Source organism: Macaca nemestrina, chromosome 3 (genome assembly GCF_043159975.1).
Source record: "Macaca nemestrina isolate mMacNem1 chromosome 3, mMacNem.hap1, whole genome shotgun sequence".
NCBI lineage: Eukaryota > Metazoa > Chordata > Mammalia > Primates > Cercopithecidae > Macaca > Macaca nemestrina.
Window position 1 is genome coordinate 90,704,805 of NC_092127.1, and position 20,265 is coordinate 90,725,069.

Consider the following 20,265-nt stretch of genomic DNA (forward strand, 5'->3'; position numbering starts at 1 on the left):
TGATCTCCTGACTTTGTGATCTGCCTGCCTCGGCCTCCCAAAGTGTTGGGATTACAGGCGTGAGCCACCATACCAGGCCCCATAGTTTCTTTATCCACTCGTTGATTGATGGGCATTGGGTTGGTCCCACATTTTGCAATTGTGAATTGTGCTGCTATAAACACGTGCGCAAGTATCTTTTTCGTATAATGACTTCTTTTCCACTGGGTAGATACCCAATAGTGGGATTGCTGGATTAAATGGTAAATCTACATTTAGTTCTTCAAGGAATCGCCACACTGTTTTCCATAGTGGTTGTATTAGTTTATATTTCCACCAGCAGTGTAGAAGTGTTCCCTATTCACTGCATCCATGCCAACATCTATTATTTTTTGATTTGATTATGCACATTTTTGCAGGGGTAAGGTGGTATGGCATTGTGGTTTTGATTTGCATTTCCCTGATCATTAGTGATGCTGAGCATTTTGTCATACGTTGGCCATTTGTATATCTTCATTTGAGAATTGTCTATTCATGTGCTTAGCCTACTTTCTGATGGGATTGTTAGTTTTTTTCTTGCTAATTTGAGTTTACTGTAGCTTCTGGATATTAGTCCTTTGTCAGATGTATAGATTGTGAAGATTTTCTTCTACTCTGTGGGTTGTCTGTTTACTCTGCTGACTGTTCCTTTTGCCATGCAAAAGCTCTTTAGCTTAAGTTCCAGCTATTTACCTTTGTTTTCATTGCATCTGCTTTGGGTTCTTGGTCATGAAATCCTTGCCTAAGCAAATGTCTAGAAGGATTTTTTTCCAATATTATCTTCTACAATTTTTAGTTTCAGGTCTTAGATTTAAGTCCTTGATCCATCTCGAGTTGATTTTTTTTTGTGTAAGTGAGAAATGAGGCAACAGTTTTATTCTATGCCAATAATTGCAGCACCATTTGTTCAATACGGTGTCCTTTCGCCACTTTGTTTTTGTTTGCTTTGTCAAAGATCAGCTGGCTGTAAGTATTTGGGTTTATTACTTGGTTCTCTATTCTGTTCAACTGGCCTATGTGCCTATTTTTATACCACTACCATGCTGTTTTGGTGACTGTGGCCTTATAGTATAGTTTGAAATCAGGTAATGTGATGCCTCCAGATTCGTTCTTTTTGTTTAGTCTTGCCTTGGCTATGCAGACTCTTTTTTGGTTCCATATGAATTTTACAATTGTTTTTTCTAGTTCTGTGAAGAATGATGGTAGTATTTTAACGGGAACTGAATTTGCAGATTGCTTTTGGCTGTATGGTCGTTTTTACAGTATTGATTCTACCCATCGGTGAGCACTGGATGTGTTTTCGTTAGTTGGTGTGATCTATGATTTTCTTCAGCAGTGTTTTGTAGCTTTCCTTGTAAAACTACATCTCCGTGGTTAGGAATATTCTTAAGTATTTTTATTTTATTTTATTTTATTTTTTGCAGCTATTGTAAAAGAGTTGAGTTCTTGATTTGGTTCTCAGCTTAGTTGCTCCTGGTATATAGGAGAGCTAATTTGTGTACATTAGTTTTGTATCTGGAAACTTTGCTGAATTCTTTTATCAGTTCTAGGAGCTTTATGGAGGACTCTTAAGGGTTTTCTAGGTATACAATCATATCATTAGCAAATAGCAACAGTTTAACTTCCTCTTTACTGATTTGGATGACCTTTATTTCTTTCTCTTGTCTGATTGCTCTGGCTAGGACTTCCAGTACTGTTGAATAGAAGTGGTGAGAGTGGGCATCCTTATCTTGTTTCAGTTCTCAGAGGGAATGCTTTCAACTTTTTCCCATTCAGTATTATGTTGGCTGTGAGTTTGTCATAGATGGCTTTTATTATATTGAGGTATGTCCCTGGTATGCTAATTTTGCTAAGATTTTTAATTATAAAGAGATGCTGGACTTTGTGGAATGCTTTTTCTGCGTCTATTGAGATGATCGTGTGATTTTTGTTTTTAATTCTGTTTATGTGGGATATCACATTTATTGACTTGGGTATGCTAAACCATCCCGGCATCCCTGGTATGAAACCCATTTGATCATGGTGAGTTATCTTTTTTATATGTTGTTGGATTTGGTTAGCTAGTAATTTTGTTAAGGATTTTTGTATATAAGTTCAGCAGGGATATTGGTCTGTAGTTTTCTTTTTTTGTTATGTCCTTTCCTGGTTTTGGTATTAGGGTGATACTAATCACAGAATGATTTGGGGAGGATTCCTTCTTCTTGTTTTGGAATAGTGTCAATAGGATTGGTACCAATTATTCTTTGAATGTCTGGTAGAATTCAGCTGTGAATCTGTCTGGTCCTGGACATTTTTGTTGGTATTTTTAAAATTACCATTTCAATCTTGTTGCTTGTTATTGGTCTGTTCAGGGTATCTAATTCTTCCTGATTTAAGCTAGCAAGGTTGTATTTCTCCAGGAATTTATCCATCTCCTCTGGGTTTTCTAGTTTTTGCATGTAAAGGTGTTCATAGTAGCTGTGAATGACCTTTTGTATTTCTGTGGTGTCAGTTGTAATATCTCCCATTTCTTTTCTAATTGAGTTTATTTGAATTTTCTTTCTTCTTTTCTTGGTTATGGTCTATCAATCTTATTCATCTTCTCAAAGAAGCAGCTTTTTGTTTCATGTATCTTTTGCATTGTCTTTTTTTGTTTCAATTTCATTTAGTTCTGCTCTGATCTTGGTTATTTCCTTTCTTCTGCTGGGTTTGGGTTTGGTTTGTTCTTGTTTCTCTAGTTTCTTGAGGTGTGACCTTAGATTGTATCTTAGTGACCTTTCAGACTTCTTCATTTCAGGCTATAAACATTCCTGTTAGCAACACCTTTGCTGTATCCCCAAGGTATTGATAGGTTGTATCATTTATTGTTGTTCAGTTCGAAGAATTTTTAAATTCCCATCTTGATTTCATTGTTGACCCAATGATCATTCAGGAGCAGGTTATTTAATTTCCATGTATTTGCATGGTTTTGAAGGCTCCTTTTGGAGTTGATTTCCAGTTTTATTCCACTGTGGTTTGAGAGAGTACTTGCCATAATTTCAATTTTCTTAAATTTATTGTGGCTTGTTTTGTGGAGTATTACATGGCATATCTTGGAGAAAAGTTCCATTTGCTAATGAATAGAATGTATATTTTGCAGTTTTGGGTAGAATGTTCTGTAAATATCTGTTAAGTCCATTTGTTCTAGGGTATAGTTTAAATTCATTGTTTCTTTGTTGACTTTTTCTCTTGATAACTTGTTTAATGCTGTCAGTGGAGTATTGAGGTCCCCCACTGTTGTGTTGCTGTCTGTCTCAGTTCTTAGGTCTATTGGCAATTATTTTATAAATTTGGGAGCTCCAGTGTTTGGTGCATATATATTTAGGATTGTGGTATTTTCCTGTTGGACAAGGCCTTTTATCATTATATAATGTCCCTCGTCTTTTGGAACTGCTGTTGCTTTAAAGTTTGTTTTGCCTGATACAAGAATAGCTATTCCTGTTTACTTTTGGTGTCCATTTACATGGAATGTCTTTTTCCACCCCTCTACCTTAAGTGAGTCCTTATGTGTTGGGTAAGTCTCTTAAAGGCAGCAGATAGTTGGTTAGTAAATTCTTATCTATTCTGCAATTCCGTATCTTTTCGTGGAGCATTTAGGCCATTTACATTCAATGTTAGTATTGAGATGTGAGGTCCTATTCCATTCATCATGCTATCTGTTGCCTGTACACCCCCCAATTTTTTAAATTGTATTTTTGTTTTGTAGGTCCTGTGAGATTTATGCTTTAAAGAGGTTCTGTTTTGATGTGTTTCCAGGATTTAAGATTTAGGGCTCCTTTTAGCAGTTCTTGTCGTGCTGGCTTAGTAGTGGTGAATTCTCTCAGCATTTGTTTGTCTGAAAAACACTGTATCTTTCCTTCATTTATGAAGCTTAGTTTCACTGGATACAAAATTCTTGGCTGATAATTGTTTTCTCTAAGGAGACTAAAGATAGGGACCCAATAATTTCTAGCATGTAGCGGTTCTGCTGAGCAATCTGCTGTTAAGTTGATAGGTTTTCCTTTATAGGTTACCTTGTGCTTTTGCCTCACAGCTCTGAAGATTCTTTCCTTTGTCTTAACTTGAGATAACCTGATGACAATATGCCTAGGCAATGATCTTTTTGCAATGAATTTCCCAGGTGTTCTTTGAGCTTCTCGTACTTGGATGTCTAGGTCTCTAGCAAGACCAGGGAAGTTTTCCTTGATTATACCCCCAAGTATGTTTTCCAAGTTTTTTTTTTTGAGACAGAGTCTTGGGAGTCTTGCTCTGTCACCCAGGCTGGAGCGCAGTGGTGCGATTTTGGCTCACTGCAACCTCCGCTTCCCGGGTTCAACCAATTCTCCTGCTTCAGCCTCCCTAGTAGCTGGGATTACAGGTGCGTGCCACCATGCCTGGCTAATTTTTGTATTTTTAGTAGAGATGGGGTTTCACCATGTTGGCCAGGCTGGTCTGGAACTCCTGACCACAATGATCCGCCTACGTTGGCCTCCCAAAGTGCTGGGATTAGAGGCGTGAGCCAACGCACCCAGCCTGTTTTCTAAACTTTTAGATTTCTCTTCTTCTTCAAATGCCAACGGTATTTAAGATTTTTTTTGCGGGGTGTGTGTGTGTGTGTGTGTGTGTGTGTGTGTGTGTGTGTGTGTGTTTAAGCTCATCAGCTATTGTTAGTGTTAATGCATTTTGTGTGGCCCAAGACAATTCTTTTTCCAATATGGCCCAGGGAAATCCAAATGATTATACACCCCTGCAAACCAATGGTGGAGATTCTCTTGGAGTAGAGCAAAAAGATTAAGGGTAATGACTCCAAAGAGCATGGGTGAGCGGGCAAGTTTAGGGAGTGTTAGCTGCACCTCTTCCTATCATGTTTTATTTTATTGAATGGCATAATCCAATCTGGTGGTTAACCCCAAACTTGGAATTAGCTCTAAAACTACCTCCTCCTTTAATTCTACTTTGAATCTGTCAATTCTACCACCCATATCTTTCTCAATTCTGTCTCTTCTTTTCCATCCTCACTGCTTCTAGTTGAATAACCCATATGAAATTTGTTTCAAAAATGGCTGAGTATCAGCAATTTCAAGTTGCTTAACTCAAAACCTTAATTCAGTCCTTTATCAACTCTCATATATATTTTTGCAATAACTGTTCTTTCTACCCCCTTTAAACCCTAGAGACATCTTTCTAAAGAAAACTAAATGGCTGGGTGTGGTGGCTCACACCTGTAATCCCAGCACTTTGGAAGGCTGAGGTGGGCGGATCTCCTCAGGTCAGGAGTTCAAGACCAGCCTGACCAAAATGGAGAAACTCTGTCTCTACTAAAAATACAAAATTAGCCGAGCATGGTGGTGTATGCCTGTGATCCCAGCTACTCAGGAGGCTGAGGCAGGAGGACTGCTTGAATCCGGGAGGAGGAGGTTGCAGTGAGTGGAGATCGTGCCATTGCACTCCAGCCCGAGCAACAAGAGTGAAACTCTGTCTCAAAAAAACCCCGAAAAAACAAAAACCCAAATAATGGCAACTTGCTGCTTAAAATCCTTTAAGTGCTCCAGAATTCTCTACAGAATCAAGTCCATACACCTTAACTTGGCATATAATTCACTTAATTCCCAGTTTTCAACCTCTCTGGCCACTGTCTCTCTCCACACTCTATGTTCTAGCAATGCTGCTTTATTTGCAGTTTCCTTCTAAAATTATGCTGTTTTACATCTCTGTACTTTTTGTACATCCTGTCGTCTTTGCCTGAAAAGGCCCTTTCCTTCATTCTCTTTCCCTTTCCTCCTGAGAGATTCCTAGTTAGCCCCTAAAATAGCACTCCTTCTATGACACCATCCCAGACCACTCAGACAGTGTGTTAGTCTTTCTTTCCTCTGTTACATCCGAATAGCATATGTAGCTTTAATGCTGTACTTAAGCTAGCTGTTTTTATGTCTGTCCCCTCAATAGATAGTTAATTCCTTTATAGAAACACTATTTTGTAGTATTTACACTGCAAGAACTCAAATATTAACTGTTAAATGAACAAATGGGCATGAGAGAACAGTTATGATGGAGAAGGGGTGAAAGGGGTACCAACGAAGCCATTTTGCTATTCTCTCTTGATAACTTTCGCTTTGCCAACATACTACTTGGTCCTGTGTCAGGGAAAATGTATAAGATTTTAGGGTGGTCTGGGTGAGACAGGTAATAGGAAGGTCCTAGTTAACAGCTGCTTTTCCCCAGGGAAAGTTCTCAAGATTTAGCATCTGATGGAGAAGAACACTCCTGAGGCTAACCAGCTGGGATGGCTATTATGGTGAAGTGAATTATTTATATGAAAGAGATTTATACAAGTCAAGAACAGTTTTAGTTTTACGCTTTTTCTCTTGGCATCTTCTTATCTGTTCTAAAAATAAATGAAAACAGCTGGTGGGTTTGAGTTCTAAACTTTCTCCTCATATATAATCACTACTGAAGTTGTACAAGAGAAATGACTGAAAGGGTCACCTTAGAAAACAGTATTAAAGGCTGGGCATGATGGCTCATGCCTGTAATCCCAGCACTTTGGGAAGCCGAGGCAGGCGGATCATGAGGTCAGGAGTTCGAGGCCAGCCTGGCCAACATGGTAAAATCCCATCTCTACTAAAAATACAAAAATTAGCTGAGGGTGGTGGCGCCTGCCTGTAATCCCTGCTACTCTGGAGGCTGAGGCAGGAGAATTGCTTGAACCTGGGAGGTAGAGGTTGCAGTGAGCCGAGGTTGTACCACTGCACTCTAGCCTGGGCGACAGAGCAAGACTCAGTCTCAAAAAAAAAAAAGAAAGAAAAGAAAAAAACAGTATTTAAAAAATTTAAAAATCATATAATCTAGATACTAAATCAGCTGCTGAACTGCTGGCCTGGGTACTCACTATTGTGATCTTTGAAACAGCTCATCTGTTCATTTATTGGTTATCTACCATGTGCCAGAAAGCTGCACAGTCACAAGAATGGATTTTTTTCTAACTCTGTGAGCTCTGGACATCATATACTATCTAGATATCATTTAATTTCTAAATTCTAAATATCAGTAGCCTGCATGGTCAATGCCTGGCACAAAGAAATGTTTGACACTAATGCTGGTAATGGTGGTGGTAAAAGTAATAACAACAATAGCAGCAGCAACAGCAACCCCCATTTACTGAGTGTTTCCTATATCCCATGTACCAGCTAAGCACATTATACACATGATCTCACTGAATCTTCACAATACTTTCAGGTAAATATTATCCCAGTTGTTAGGACCTACAATGCTGGGTTTCTGAAAAAGACGCTCTGAAGTTTTCTAGTGAACAGTTTCCTCTGGAACTTACTTTTGATTTACTGTGTCGTATAAGGGCAGACAGCAGTCTGTTTGACTCCCCCATCACACCAGCATGATCTTTGGCTTCACACCATTCCACCAAACGCTCCACTAACTTAACATTCTTTCCCAGTTGTTCAGCAGCTTCTGCTATAGGAAAGAAGGCAAACCAAGGAATGAATCACTAACAGACAATCAGCTGAAGTAATTCGTAAAGATTTAAGAGTGTGAAGGAGAAATACATCTAAAAAAACACAGCACAACAATTTCATTAAAGCTAGAACTGCAAATATTCCTTATGTGACGGGCTATTTGCCTTTTTCTGTAACATTGTGAAATTTTATAGAAAATACAAAAACAAATGATTTCATAGTCTTTTGGTTAAGCCTGCTAGTCTGTTAGTGCTCTGGCAGACTATAATGCAGGGTTCTTAGAAGGACTCTATGCAATCAATATAGAAAAGGGTTTAGAATTTAGAAATAAGTAAATAAACATAATTCATTCCTAGGAGTGGTTCTGACTGCTGTTTCTGCAAATAGAAAAATGCTCTCCCTGCCACAAGACAAATTTTAAAGATTTTTGACTGTCACAATAATGAAATTTGATTTCAAAGCCAAGGTGAAAATGGGTATAGAATGCCAAAACACAACGCCCTCCCCCGAAATTGATAATAAAGCAAACTAAAACCAGGATTATAAGAATTAATAAGGAGAGATATGGTATAATTTCTACTTAAAGTCAATAATAGGCTGGGCGTGGTGGCTCACACCTGTAATCCCAGCACTTTGGGAGGCTGAAGTGCGAGGATCGCTTGAGGCCAGGAGTTCAAGAGCAGCCTGGGCAACAAGCCCCATCTCTAGTGAAATTCCAAAAACAATTAGCCAGGATATGTGGAGCATGCCTGTAATCCTAGCCACTCAGGAGGCTGAGGCAGGAAAATTGCTTGAACCCAGGAGGTGGAAGTTGCGGTGAGCTGAAGTCACACCACTGCACTCCAGCCTGGGTGACAGAACAAGACTCTGTCTCAAAAATAAATAAATAATAGTTATAAATAAATAGTCAATTATAACAAGCACAAAAATTAACAAATGGAGTTCCAAAACTAATTTTTTAATCTTTTATTTGCTATTTTTTATGATTACATAATCCTGAAAGCGAGAAACAAGTCTTTTTTCAACTAGAAGCACATTAAGACTATCATACCAAAAATGCAAGTTGGGGAAAACATTTCTTTTACCTTGTGCATCTATTAACATTCTTAATGTTCCCAGAAGTTTGAACTGAACAGGGGGCATTTCAGATTTAAGAAATTTTAAAACTGCCTCTGTGACCCCAGCTGATAACATCTTTGCTTTATTTATAACTGTAGAAAAAGAGAGACTATGGTTAAAATGGTATTAGCATTCCTGTTGATAAACATTCAATTCAATACAGGTTTATTGAGTGTCTTTAAGATCCATGTTATATTTTTCCATTTAGAAACAATTCTGTCACTTTTTTGTCAATTTTAAGAATGGAATTCAGTTGTTTATGTGTGTGTCTGTATCCTATTTGTGTATAAGCGGGTAACAGACAATATCATAATTTTTATGACAATATCATGGCTTTTTAAACCCAATCCGAAACATTTACTTACACAGTTACCCTCTTACAACAATAAAGCACAATTCCGTTTTTGATCCAACTGTGTTGATATAAATGTTATAGACATTAATAAATGTTACTATCCTATATAAACCAATTCAAATGGATTAGATCATCATGTAATTGTACTATTTCATCTAACCAAAAATTTATTTTTAGAAAGTAGAATAAAAGAATAGTTTTAACTATTTTTTGTTGTATTTTCCATAATAATGTGATTTCATGACTTCCAAAGGCACATTAAGGCTATTTTAAAATATTGTACGTCTGCTTATGGAAAAACACCACCAACAACTGAAAGTCATTCTTGAGGGGATTCTGTTAATTGATGTCATTATTCTACCTCAACTAAAGATACTTAAGGCCTGGTGCAGTAGCTCTCACCTGTAATCCCGGCACTTTGGGAGGCCAAGGTGGGCGGACTGCTTGAGCCCAGGAGTTCAAGACCAGTCTAAGCAACATAGTGAGATCCTGTTTCTACAAAAAATAAAAAATCAGCTGGGCATGGTGGCACATGCCTGCAGTCCCTGTTACTCAGGAGGCTGAGATGGGAGGATAACTTGAGCCCAGAAGGTAGAGGCTGTGGTGAGCCAGGATTGCATCACTGCACTCTAGCCTGGCTGACAGAGTGAGACCCCCATCTCAAAAAAACAAAAACAAAAAACCGCAAAAAAGCTTAACTATACAACATGATGAAAATCTAAGAATTCACAAAAGGTAACAGGATATCTGAATGAAGGCAGAGATTATTCTTGTACAGTCTCACAAAACTTATTTAACATATGATCTCCATTTATTAGCATGAAAAAATGTAAACAATGTGAAGACTATTTTTTCTTTTTAATTTTCTTCATCAGAGCAGGTTCACAAATCACATACAGTAAATAGCTTCCCCAAATGATGGATTTTATTTTTTACATAGCTGCCTTCTATTCTTAAGTCTTACCTGGAATGGCCAGGTTTCTGAGGGCACTTAGTGCTGCATGCTGTACTGTTACATTTCCATCTTCTACATGTCTGTCCAGTAAATCCATAAGTTTTTCTACAATCCCATTGTCTACCATATGAATACAATTTCCATCTGAAAAAAAACCCACACATCTTTTTCTTCCTCTTTAAAATATCTATAAATATCTTATAATACTGATGTCTGGCTATTATCTACATTAGGGAAAATGGAGGTATACAATAAAATGAATTCCAAATCTTTCTCCCATCAGATTTATAGGTTTTTCTGTTCACTGAGTGAGAAGTATTATCAAAATTCTTAAACTACATAAAATTTTAAAAATCAGAAAAATTACCAGAAAAATCTTCAGTTTAGAGCCAGATAATATATCAGAAGTAGAAACACATGGTTAGAATGTCCAATATTTTTCATTTATTGTGATGCTTGTGTTCTCCCAATGTTATAGTGATAGTACTCTACCTTTTGCTATCATGGCTGATACCTAAATTATTTTTCAAACATTTACAAAGCAGACAGAATATTATAATGAACCACTATTTACCCCATATCTAGTTTCAATAATTATCCATATTATGGCACTCTTACCTCCATTATTAGGGAGTCACTCCCAAAAAGGAGGAGTAAAAATAGAGTAAGTCAGCCATTATAATATATACCAACAGTTCGTATTGGAAGATGATTAAACTAAAAAGAAAAATAAACTGTATTTCCTAGACATAGTATATTTCATGAGGAACATAAGAATGAGTTTCTAGACTGTATTTGAGTTTTTTAGTAGTGCCAGATTTCATAACATAGAAGTCTGGTGCCCCCTAAAATACTATTAAACTAAATTAAACATTCTACACAAAGCCAAGGCATTATTCATACTTAAGTTTTATGGCCATAAAAGTATAAGTTGAGGCACAATAATCCTAGAATGAATACTCAATAATTAGATCCAAAATAAAATCACTAGGCAAAAGAAAGCATATGTATACTAGAATGGGATTCAAACTTACTAAGCTCTGAAGTGCCAAGTATTCAAAAGAAGCACTTCATGATCTTTAAACTATTAGAATTTAGTTGAATTGCATAAAATATGTAATTTGTTAGGAATGTCACTATAAGTATTTCAGATTTCTGAAAAGTTAGCAGCATTATACACATATTACAGAACTTCTAAACTGTTCCAGTTTTAGTATATGTGACGGCAAAGCAAAAATAAACAAATACAGAGTATTTGACTAACAAAGGAGGAACTAATATGCTTACCATTTCTGGCAAAATTTGCAATTGCCAATGCTCCAGCAAGCTGTAGCTGGTGGTTATTTGATGGAATCCAAGAAAGTACCCTTTGAAATACACTGCCTTTTCCTCCTTCAAATAACTTCTGCATGGATTCATCTGGAGGTAAATGAAACAAATAGTTAAGCAAGAGAAAACTAAGAGTAACAAATTCATATTCTTAGGTGAATATCCAACTGGGAAACTCATACTTCACAAACTATTACATTCATAATGGGAAAAGTAATGATTCTTTTTATAATAAACTTTTAATAGATACTAGACAATAGAGTTTAGCATTTTTCTAGTCCAAGTCCTAGTGAGCTATCTAGCTTTTCTTTAGTCCCTTGGTGCCAAAGCTATCTCTTCTATGGGACAGCTCTTCAAACGCTGGAAGATGGTGAAGACACTTCTTTTTCGGGTTCGTTATGTCTGGTTCTATCAATGACATGTTTAAGACGTCAAAATCATCACCTCAACAGCAGGTGAGATAGGAATATGAGAAAATGCCTAGGGTAGTATTTACAGAAGAGACAATAAATTTAAAAAAATCTGAAAACAACATTCTTTGGCTGGCATAAATTACAGCTCACCTCCAAGAAGTAATAAAACCATGAGATCCGAACCAGTTTTGAGCTCAGTAATATCATCTTCTTTGTCACTATCCACTTTTTGCTGAACAATCTCTAGTAGACACTCTACCAGGCCTGCTTCAACCAGCTGTAGTTTAATAGCATCTAAAGAACAATGTGAACAAAATAATCAAACTTTGAGATAAAATAGGAGCTCTGGTATAAGAAATCCATTATAAAGAATTATAAGAAACTAAGAAAATGCATGATTTAGATAATACATTTTTGAAACTCAAATCTTCAAAGTAAACTATCTTGACATTTCAGTTTAAACATACAAAAAACTTTATTTCATGTTTCCATTTGAAATTGTCACATTTTTCACAATGTCTTGCAGCATCTAAACAAATTGATACTCAGCTCTGAAGGCAACTAGTGTCACTCCACTATTACTCTAGATACTATGCTCATGTTTAAAGGGCAAGCCATAAAATACTACAAAATAGGGCTGTGCATGGTGGCTCACGCTTGTAATCCTAGTGCCTTGGGAGGCCAAGGTGGGAAGATTGCTTGAGGCCAGGAGTTCAAGGTTAGAGTAAGCTATGACTGTACCACTGCACTCCAGTCTGGACAACAGAGTAAGACCCTGTCTATAAAAATAAATAAATAAATGAATAAATAAATAAATAAATAAATAAAGTCATGTTTTTAAAAAGGGCTTCAGGTTTTCTTTGATTTAAAGCTTTTGGGCGATGGATACATGGTGGTTTACTAAATGCTATTTCTGAATACGTTTCAAAATGTTCATAATAAAAGTTAAAAGAAAATAACTTTGAACCTTTCTGATGGCTAAACATAGCATAAGGTATTTTAGAGACAGAATTTACATCCCAATTATATTTTTAAAACTGATCTTCACAGGAAACTCCACCCCCACATCAAAACTTTTTATTATACTTCTAATATCTTTAAGTATTCTTTCATTATAACACTTATTTCATTGAAGAGCTTATATTTGCATCCATATCTGTCTCCAACTATCTCCTAAGCAGATATATGTTGTGGGAAGTCAGGGACCCTGAACAGAGGACTGGCTGGAGCTGTGGCAGAAAAACATAAATTGTGAGGAGTTCATGGACATTTATCAGTTCCCAAATAATACTCTTATAATTTCTTATTCCTGTTTTTACTTTAATCTCTTAATCCTGTTATCTTCATAAGCTGAGAATGTACATCACCTCAGGACCACTATTGTACAAATCAATTGTAGAACATGTGTGTTTGAACAAGATGAAATCTGATTGTAAAACATGGGTGTTTGAACAATATGAAATCAGTGCACCTTGAAAACGAACAGAATAACAGCGATTTTGGGGATCAAGGGAAGACAACCAAAGGTCTGACTGCCTGCGGGGTCGGGCAGAATAGAGCCATATTTTTCTTCTTGCAGAGCGCCTATAAATGGATGTGCAAGTAGGAGAGATATCGCTGAATTCTTTTTCCAGCAAGGAATATTCATAATTAATATCCTGGGGAAGGAACTGCATTCCTGGGAGGAGGTCTATAAACGGCCGCTCTGGGAGTGTCTGTCTTATGTGGTTGAGATAAGGACTGAAATATGCCCTGGTCTCCTGCAGTACCCTCAGTCTTATTAGGGTGGGGAAAAGATCCCGCCCTGGTAAATCTGAGGTCAGACCAGTTCTTGCTCTGGAACCCTGTTTTCTGTTGTTTAAGATGTTTATCAAGACAATACGTGCACAGCCGAACATAGACCCTCATCAGTAATTCTAATTTTGCCCTTTGCCTTGTGATCTTTACTGCCCTTTAATCTTTGTGACCTACTCCCTGTATACCCCTTCCCCTTTTGAAATCCCTAATAAAAACTTGCTGGTTTTGTGGCTCAGGAGACATCACAGACCTACCAATATGGGATGTGGAGGCCCAGCTGTAAAATTCCTCTGTTTGTACTCTTTCTCTTTATTTCTCAGATGGGCCAACACTTAGGGAAAACAGAAAGAACCTACATTGAAACATTGGGGGCTGGTTCCCCAGATAGATACACCTTACTCATCTTTGTATTTTAACCTAAACTGGCCTATCTAAATGCTTTGAGTGTACTTGATACGCCTTAAGATAAATGCTAATCAACTGACATGAAAAATACATTTGCAACACAAATTTTTTGTTTAAGAGACAGCATCTTGCTCTGTTGCCCGGGCTGCAGTGCAGTGGTGTGATCATAGCTCATTGCATCCATGAATTCCTGGGCTCAAGCAATACTCCTATCTCAGCTTCCTGAGTAGCTGGGACTAAAAGTGCATGCCACCATGCCTGGCTAATTTTTAAACTTTTTTGTAGAGAAAGGGTCTCGCTATGTTGCCTAGGCTGGGCTTGAACTCCTGGCCTCAAGCAGTCTTCCTGCCTCGGTCTCTCAAAGTGCTAGGATTACAGGCATGAGCCACTACCTGGCCAGAAACTTTTAAATTTAAATTTTATTTTTTTAGTTGGATTTTATTTTAGTCATTGGTTTCCCTAAGCTGTATATGCATCCATATATGGCAATGGCAGCTTCACCTTATCATTTAGGAAAAATAAAGACTTGTAAAAATAAATACTTAAGACTTTCAGGCAATTTTAATGTGTTAAAATTTGGCGTTTTTGAATCACTAGGATCACTGATCTTCTTTTGAATATTATCTCAGAATACACAGAGTATTCAACCTGGAATATTTCTTTAAAAGGTATACTTGCACTGTGCCATGCTAAAAGTAGGGCGTTTCCTTGGTTACAGAATGCTAGGGCTAGAGATGTGTGGCGACTAGAATTAAAAACTATGATGAAAAAACCTTAAAAATACTAAAACCCTTGAACTACACAAATCCCTACTTCTAATGCTGAAATCACTCTCCTTTGTGTACTGAGAAAATCAAGGATGATACATGCAAAAAATTAGTCCAAAAATATGCCTTCAATGGTATCATTCTATCCATTGTGCAATTATAAAACAGATGTGAAGGCACAGGGGAAAACAGTAATAAACATATTGTTATTTTGAAATACTGCAAGGAAAGTTACAGGTAATTTTATGGCATAAAAGTGACTGAAGGTCACAATAAAATTTTCACTTTGCCAAAACACCAATGAGATGAAAAACCAATTTCTCCCTAAAACATAGGACCTAAGACATTTAAGAAATTTTAAATGTGTCAATATTGTAGTTTTAAAATTTTAATCAATTATTTTTTTTTGAGACAGGGTCTTGCTGTGTTGCCCAGACTGGTCTTGAACTCCTGGGGTCAAGCAATCCTCCTGCCTTGGCCTCTGAAAGTGCTGGAATTACAGGTATAAGCCATCACACCCAGCCTAAATGTGTCAATGTTAAAGTTTACAGATGATCTCATAATTTGACTGAAATCAAATACTTGAAAACAAATATATGGAAGGCTTAAACTACCTTAAATAGGATTAGCAACACATTCTGCCAAAGCAGACAGCCCAGCACATTTACCAAAACCATTCTGTCCAAGGACATGTATCTTTATCACCACTGTTTACACACACATGTATAAATGTACACATGTATGTATCACGTATGCATCCTATACAGGTATTTTAAAACTTTTTTTAAAGAGTGGAAGAAAACCACAAATGTGGACAAGTGCATAAAATATGCAAGTTAAGTTTAATATATTATTAGAAAGCAAATAACCATGGATCTATCACCTAGATCAAGAAATTCATTACCAACAACTCAGGAAGCCTATCTCTACATTTCTCTTTCTGATAACAAACCCCTTCCTTCATTCATCTCAAATTATCTTGATTATTATGGCAATCACTTCTATACTTTCGTTTTACCAAGTAAACAATCATTCCTAAAAACTACAATTTAGTTTTACTTTTTTTTTTTACTTTATATAAATTGAATCATACAATATGTATTTTTCAGTGTTGGCTTTTTCCTTTCAACATGATGAGATTCATCCACAGTAATAGTTATAGCTGTCTTCATTCCTTTTCATAACTCTATATTTTTCCATTATATTAATATCCTATGATTTATTCATTCTGTTAATGGATATTGGTTGTTTCCAATTTTTCATTATAAATAATGCTGCTCTGAACATTCCTGTGTGTGTATATATACACACACACACACAAACATACACATATATATGGGCATCAAATTGTTCATAATATCCTCTTAATAGCTGTAAGACCTGTGGTAAGGTCTCCTCCTCTTGCATTCTTAATTTTGGTTAATTATGCTTTCTCTCTCTTTTCATTTATGAATCTGACTAGGGGTTTATCAATTCCAATGTCTTTTCAGACTCAACTGTAGCAATTATATGTTTGTGTTGCACTGTATGTTTTCCATTTTATTTCAGCTCTTTACATTTCCTTCCTTCTGCTTATTATTATTATTTTTAAAAATTTCAATAGCTTTAGTGGTACAAGTGGTTTTTGGTTACATGGATGAATAATATAGTGGCAAAGTCTAGGATTTTTAGGGCACCCGTCATTGAATAGTGTACACTGTACCCAAAAAGTAGTTTTTTACTCCTCACCCCCTCATCTCACTCCCTCCATCCTTCTGTCTCCAAAGTCCATTCTACCACTCTGTATGCCTTTGTGTACCTAGAGCATAGCTCCCACTTATGAGAATAGGTGACATTTGGTTACTTCACTTAGAATTAATGCCCTCCAATTAAGTTGCTGCAAAAGACATTATTTCATTCTTTTTTATAGCTGAGTAGTATTCCATGGTGTGTGTGTGTGTGTGTATACACACCCCATTTTCTTTATCCACTCATCCACTGATGGACACTTAGGTTGATTCCCTATCTTTTCTTCTGCTTTTTAAAAGAATATATATTACTTGTGGATTTTGTCAACATTGTTGTATTTTATTCCAGTTAACTACTAAATTTTTTTTTTGTAGATTTAGGGAGTACAAGTGAAGATTAACAAAATTAATAGACTACTAGCTACATTAACAAAAAAAAGAGAAGATTCAAATAAGCACAATCAGAAACGATAAAGGTGACATTATAGCTGCTACCACAGAAATACAAAAGATTATCAGAGACTACTATGAGCATATTCACACAAATTGGGAGGTGAGGATTGAAAAATTACCTTTTGGGTTTTTGGGTTTATATTTTCTTTCCCCTAAATTCCTGAGATGAATACTGAGCTCATTGATTTTAGTTCTTTTCCTTTTCTAATAAAAGCATTTTGAGCAAAATATTTCCCTCTGAATAGGGCTTTACTTGTATCATGTAAGATTTGAGATAGACTATTTTCATTTTCACTACTAGAAAAATTTCTAATTTCCATTACAACTCTTTTTTGACCTCTGAGGTATTGGAAGTATATTTCCTACTATGTAAACATACAGAGATTTCCTGGTTTTCTTTTTATAAATGGTTACTAGACAACTCACTTAGGTCAAAGAAATACTTTGTATGATAGCAATCTTGAAATTTCTTTCTTTCATGACAAGTATACATGTTCTTAAATGTTTCATATGTACTTGAAAGAACTCTGTAGTTGAAGTGTTCTAAAATAAGTCCATTAAATCAATTGTCTTAATCATTTTCAAATTTTCTATAACCTTAGTCTTCTATCTTATTCTATAAATTACTGAAAGAGGTATTAAAATTTCTCAATTTCTGTGGATCTGTCTATTTCTCTTCATAGTTCTGAATGTTTTTGCTTTGTATGTTTTGGGATAATGTATGATGGTCATTTTTTTTCTAGGTAAATTGGATCTTTTATTACTAAAGTCACCCTCTTTATCTCTAGCAAATCTTTTCATCTTAAAATATTTTACTTGATATTAATATAACTACCCCAGCCTTCTTTAGGTTTCAGTGGTACATTTTTTCCATCCTATTATTCTCAATCTTTTAAATCTCCTATTTAATAAGTATTGCTTAAGTAGTATAACTGTTTATTTTAAAACACAAGTGACAAATGGTCTTTTAATTAGAGCATTTAGGCCACATTTAACATAATTACTGAAATACTGTGTCTTAAAACTGCATTTTTATGTTCTATTTGTCCTCTATAATTCATGTTCCTTTTTCTTTCTTCTTTTTTCTTGTTTTGCATTGCTAGGGTATTAAAAAATCTTTCTGTAAGTCCCTTCCATTTGTTCAGTTTGTTCGGTAGTTATACATGATTTTTAAAAATTACTTTAGTAGTCACCTTAAAAGTTGAAGTGACTAAATAACCAGAGTCTTCCAGATAACACAAGTGTCTTAGGACTCTAACTCCTTTTACCTCTCTTCTTATTTATATGCTCAGTTTGTGGTATATATATATATTTTTTTTTTTTTTTTGAGACGGAGTCTTGCTCTGTCACCCAGGCTGGAGTGCAGTGGCCGGATCTCAGCTCACTGCAAGCTCCGCCTCCCGGGTTTACGCCATTCTCCTGCCTCAGCCTCCCGAGTAGCTGGGACTACAGGCGCCCGCCACCTCGCCCGGCTATTTTTTTGTATTTTTTAGTAGAGACGGGGTTTCACCGTGTTAGCCGGGATCGTCTCTCGATCTCCTGACCTCGTGATCCGCCCATCTCGGCCTCCCAAAGTGCTGGGATTACAGGCTTGAGCCACCGTAAATGTACATTGTAAACTTCACAATAAGTTATTTTTCAAATATATTCAATGTTCATAAGATTTACCTACATATTCACTGGTTTTTTTGGTCTTTATTCTCCCCTGCATCTGTATCACTTTCCTTCTGACAAACCACATTTATAACATCTGGCTTCCATTGTTGCTGTTGAGAAGGTAGCTGTCAGACAAACTGTTGTTACTTTGAAGATAATGATTTTGGTGATTGGTTTTCTACATTTTCAGTATGAGGAATCTAGATATGGATTTCTTTTTGTTTATCGTATTTTGGGTTTAAAGGGCTTCTTGGATCTTTGCATTTTTCATAATTTCTGATAAATTCCCTGCCAAAATTTCTTCAAATATTGCCTCTGCACACTCCCCTCCCCACCTTCTCTACTCTCCTTTTGGGACTCCAAAAAATGCATATGAGAATGTCTCACTTTATCCTCTGACCTCTTATTCTCTTTTATGTAAATAGGTTCTTTTTTCATTTTAGTTCATATTGGATTTCTTTCCAACCCATTTTCCACTTCACTGGTTCTTTAATTAAACAGTATCTATTAAGTCTGCTATTAAGCCCCGCACTGGATTCTTAACTTTGGTTGTATTTTTCAATTCAGAAATTTCCATTTATTTCATTCTTAAATCTGCTACGTCACTTTTTAAAAATAGTTTTCAGTTTCCTTCTAAATTATTTAAGCTTACTTTTACCTCTTTGAACACAATAAGTATACCTGTTTTGAATCAGTGTCTAATAATTCCAGTATCTGAAGATTTGCTGCCTATTCTTGCTTATAATGTTTTGTCTCATGTATTAACATCTGATCCTCTTTGAGTATGTGCTAGACATTATATTTGAAAAATTACTAATATGGAATGGTTTGTTTCCTCTGATTCATTCTTATTTCTGCGATGCATCTCTTAAGATTTTTGTGCCCAAAGAAGAGAGTGATTAACCACTATCTTCGCTGTTGGCAGGCCTGAGACTCCAACTTTTATCCCCTTTGCTTTACAAGTGTATAGAAGTAGAGGTCAGCCTCGCAGCTGCCTTTTCCAGAATGGCACAAGAATGTGTTAGCTACAGAAGTATCTTTTCTAAGATTTTAAAATCAAAGGAACCTGGAAAGTTGCTTTGGCCAATGTAGATATAGTTATGGAGTAGATAACATAGCTAATTATCTAAAGTTAGAGATATGCAAAATAAAACATATCACTAATAAAGAATGGTTTTGAGTCAAATGGCTGGCAATTAAATAATATTAGGAAAAAAATTTAAAGTATACATGATTGAAAATCCAAAGGTGCATTTATTTTTCTCACCATTTTCTGCCAATGGAGCAAGAACTTCAAAAATCATTTCTCTCTTATCATGTTCTATTTGTTTCTTGAAGAGTTTTACTAGCTCTTCAGCAATGTTTGTACTGGCAAACTGTTCTTTACTTGACTCTGTAAAATAAAAAAGAAAAACTTAAACCAAATTAAGCCCAGGAACTGTTTTCTATTACTTTCAATACTTGGTCATTTTGTACCATTACTGATAAATACAAATACTCTTCAAATATAGGAACAATCAAATGCATTTTTAATGTCCCTGAAAAGGAAAAATGTCTAAGGCTTTAGAGAAAATGTTCTGACCTAATTATATTTGGGCTATAAAAAAAGGTTCTCTAGCATAACATATAGGTAATCACGGCAACAATAAAATTACTAAGTCATAAATTCACAGTTTTAAGGATTTTAGTCAAAGATGAAAAATTTCTCATAACATTATATTCTATATGGATGAATTAAAGGTGACTTATCTTTAGTATCATTAAAGTGCCATGTTTTCTACCCTGGTCCTGACGTATCTACT

General features: G+C 36.0%; 1 protein-coding gene and 1 long non-coding RNA gene across 8 annotated transcripts in view; one reads left to right on the forward strand and one right to left on the reverse strand.

Annotated features, from left to right (window-relative positions):
- Positions 1–20,265, reverse strand: part of LOC105486397 (Rap1 GTPase-GDP dissociation stimulator 1) — a 172,684-nt gene that overhangs the window by 13,266 nt on the left and 139,153 nt on the right. For 6 of the 7 annotated variants that reach the window (XM_011749281.3, XM_011749275.3, XM_011749280.3 and 3 more), the window contains 6 exons: positions 19,731–19,856; positions 11,809–11,952; positions 11,204–11,335; positions 9,926–10,060; positions 8,573–8,698; positions 7,346–7,485 (listed from right to left, as the gene is read on the reverse strand). In XM_011749281.3, coding sequence (XP_011747583.1) covers positions 7,346–7,485; positions 8,573–8,698; positions 9,926–10,060; positions 11,204–11,335; positions 11,809–11,952; positions 19,731–19,856 — 803 coding nt within the window. The remainder of the gene's footprint in view (positions 1–7,345; positions 7,486–8,572; positions 8,699–9,925; positions 10,061–11,203; positions 11,336–11,808; positions 11,953–19,730; positions 19,857–20,265) is intronic. The other variant, XM_011749276.3, reaches the window with a different exon arrangement.
- LOC112427472 (uncharacterized) overlaps positions 1–20,265 on the forward strand; it is a 47,156-nt gene that overhangs the window by 2,681 nt on the left and 24,210 nt on the right. The window lies entirely within an intron of this gene.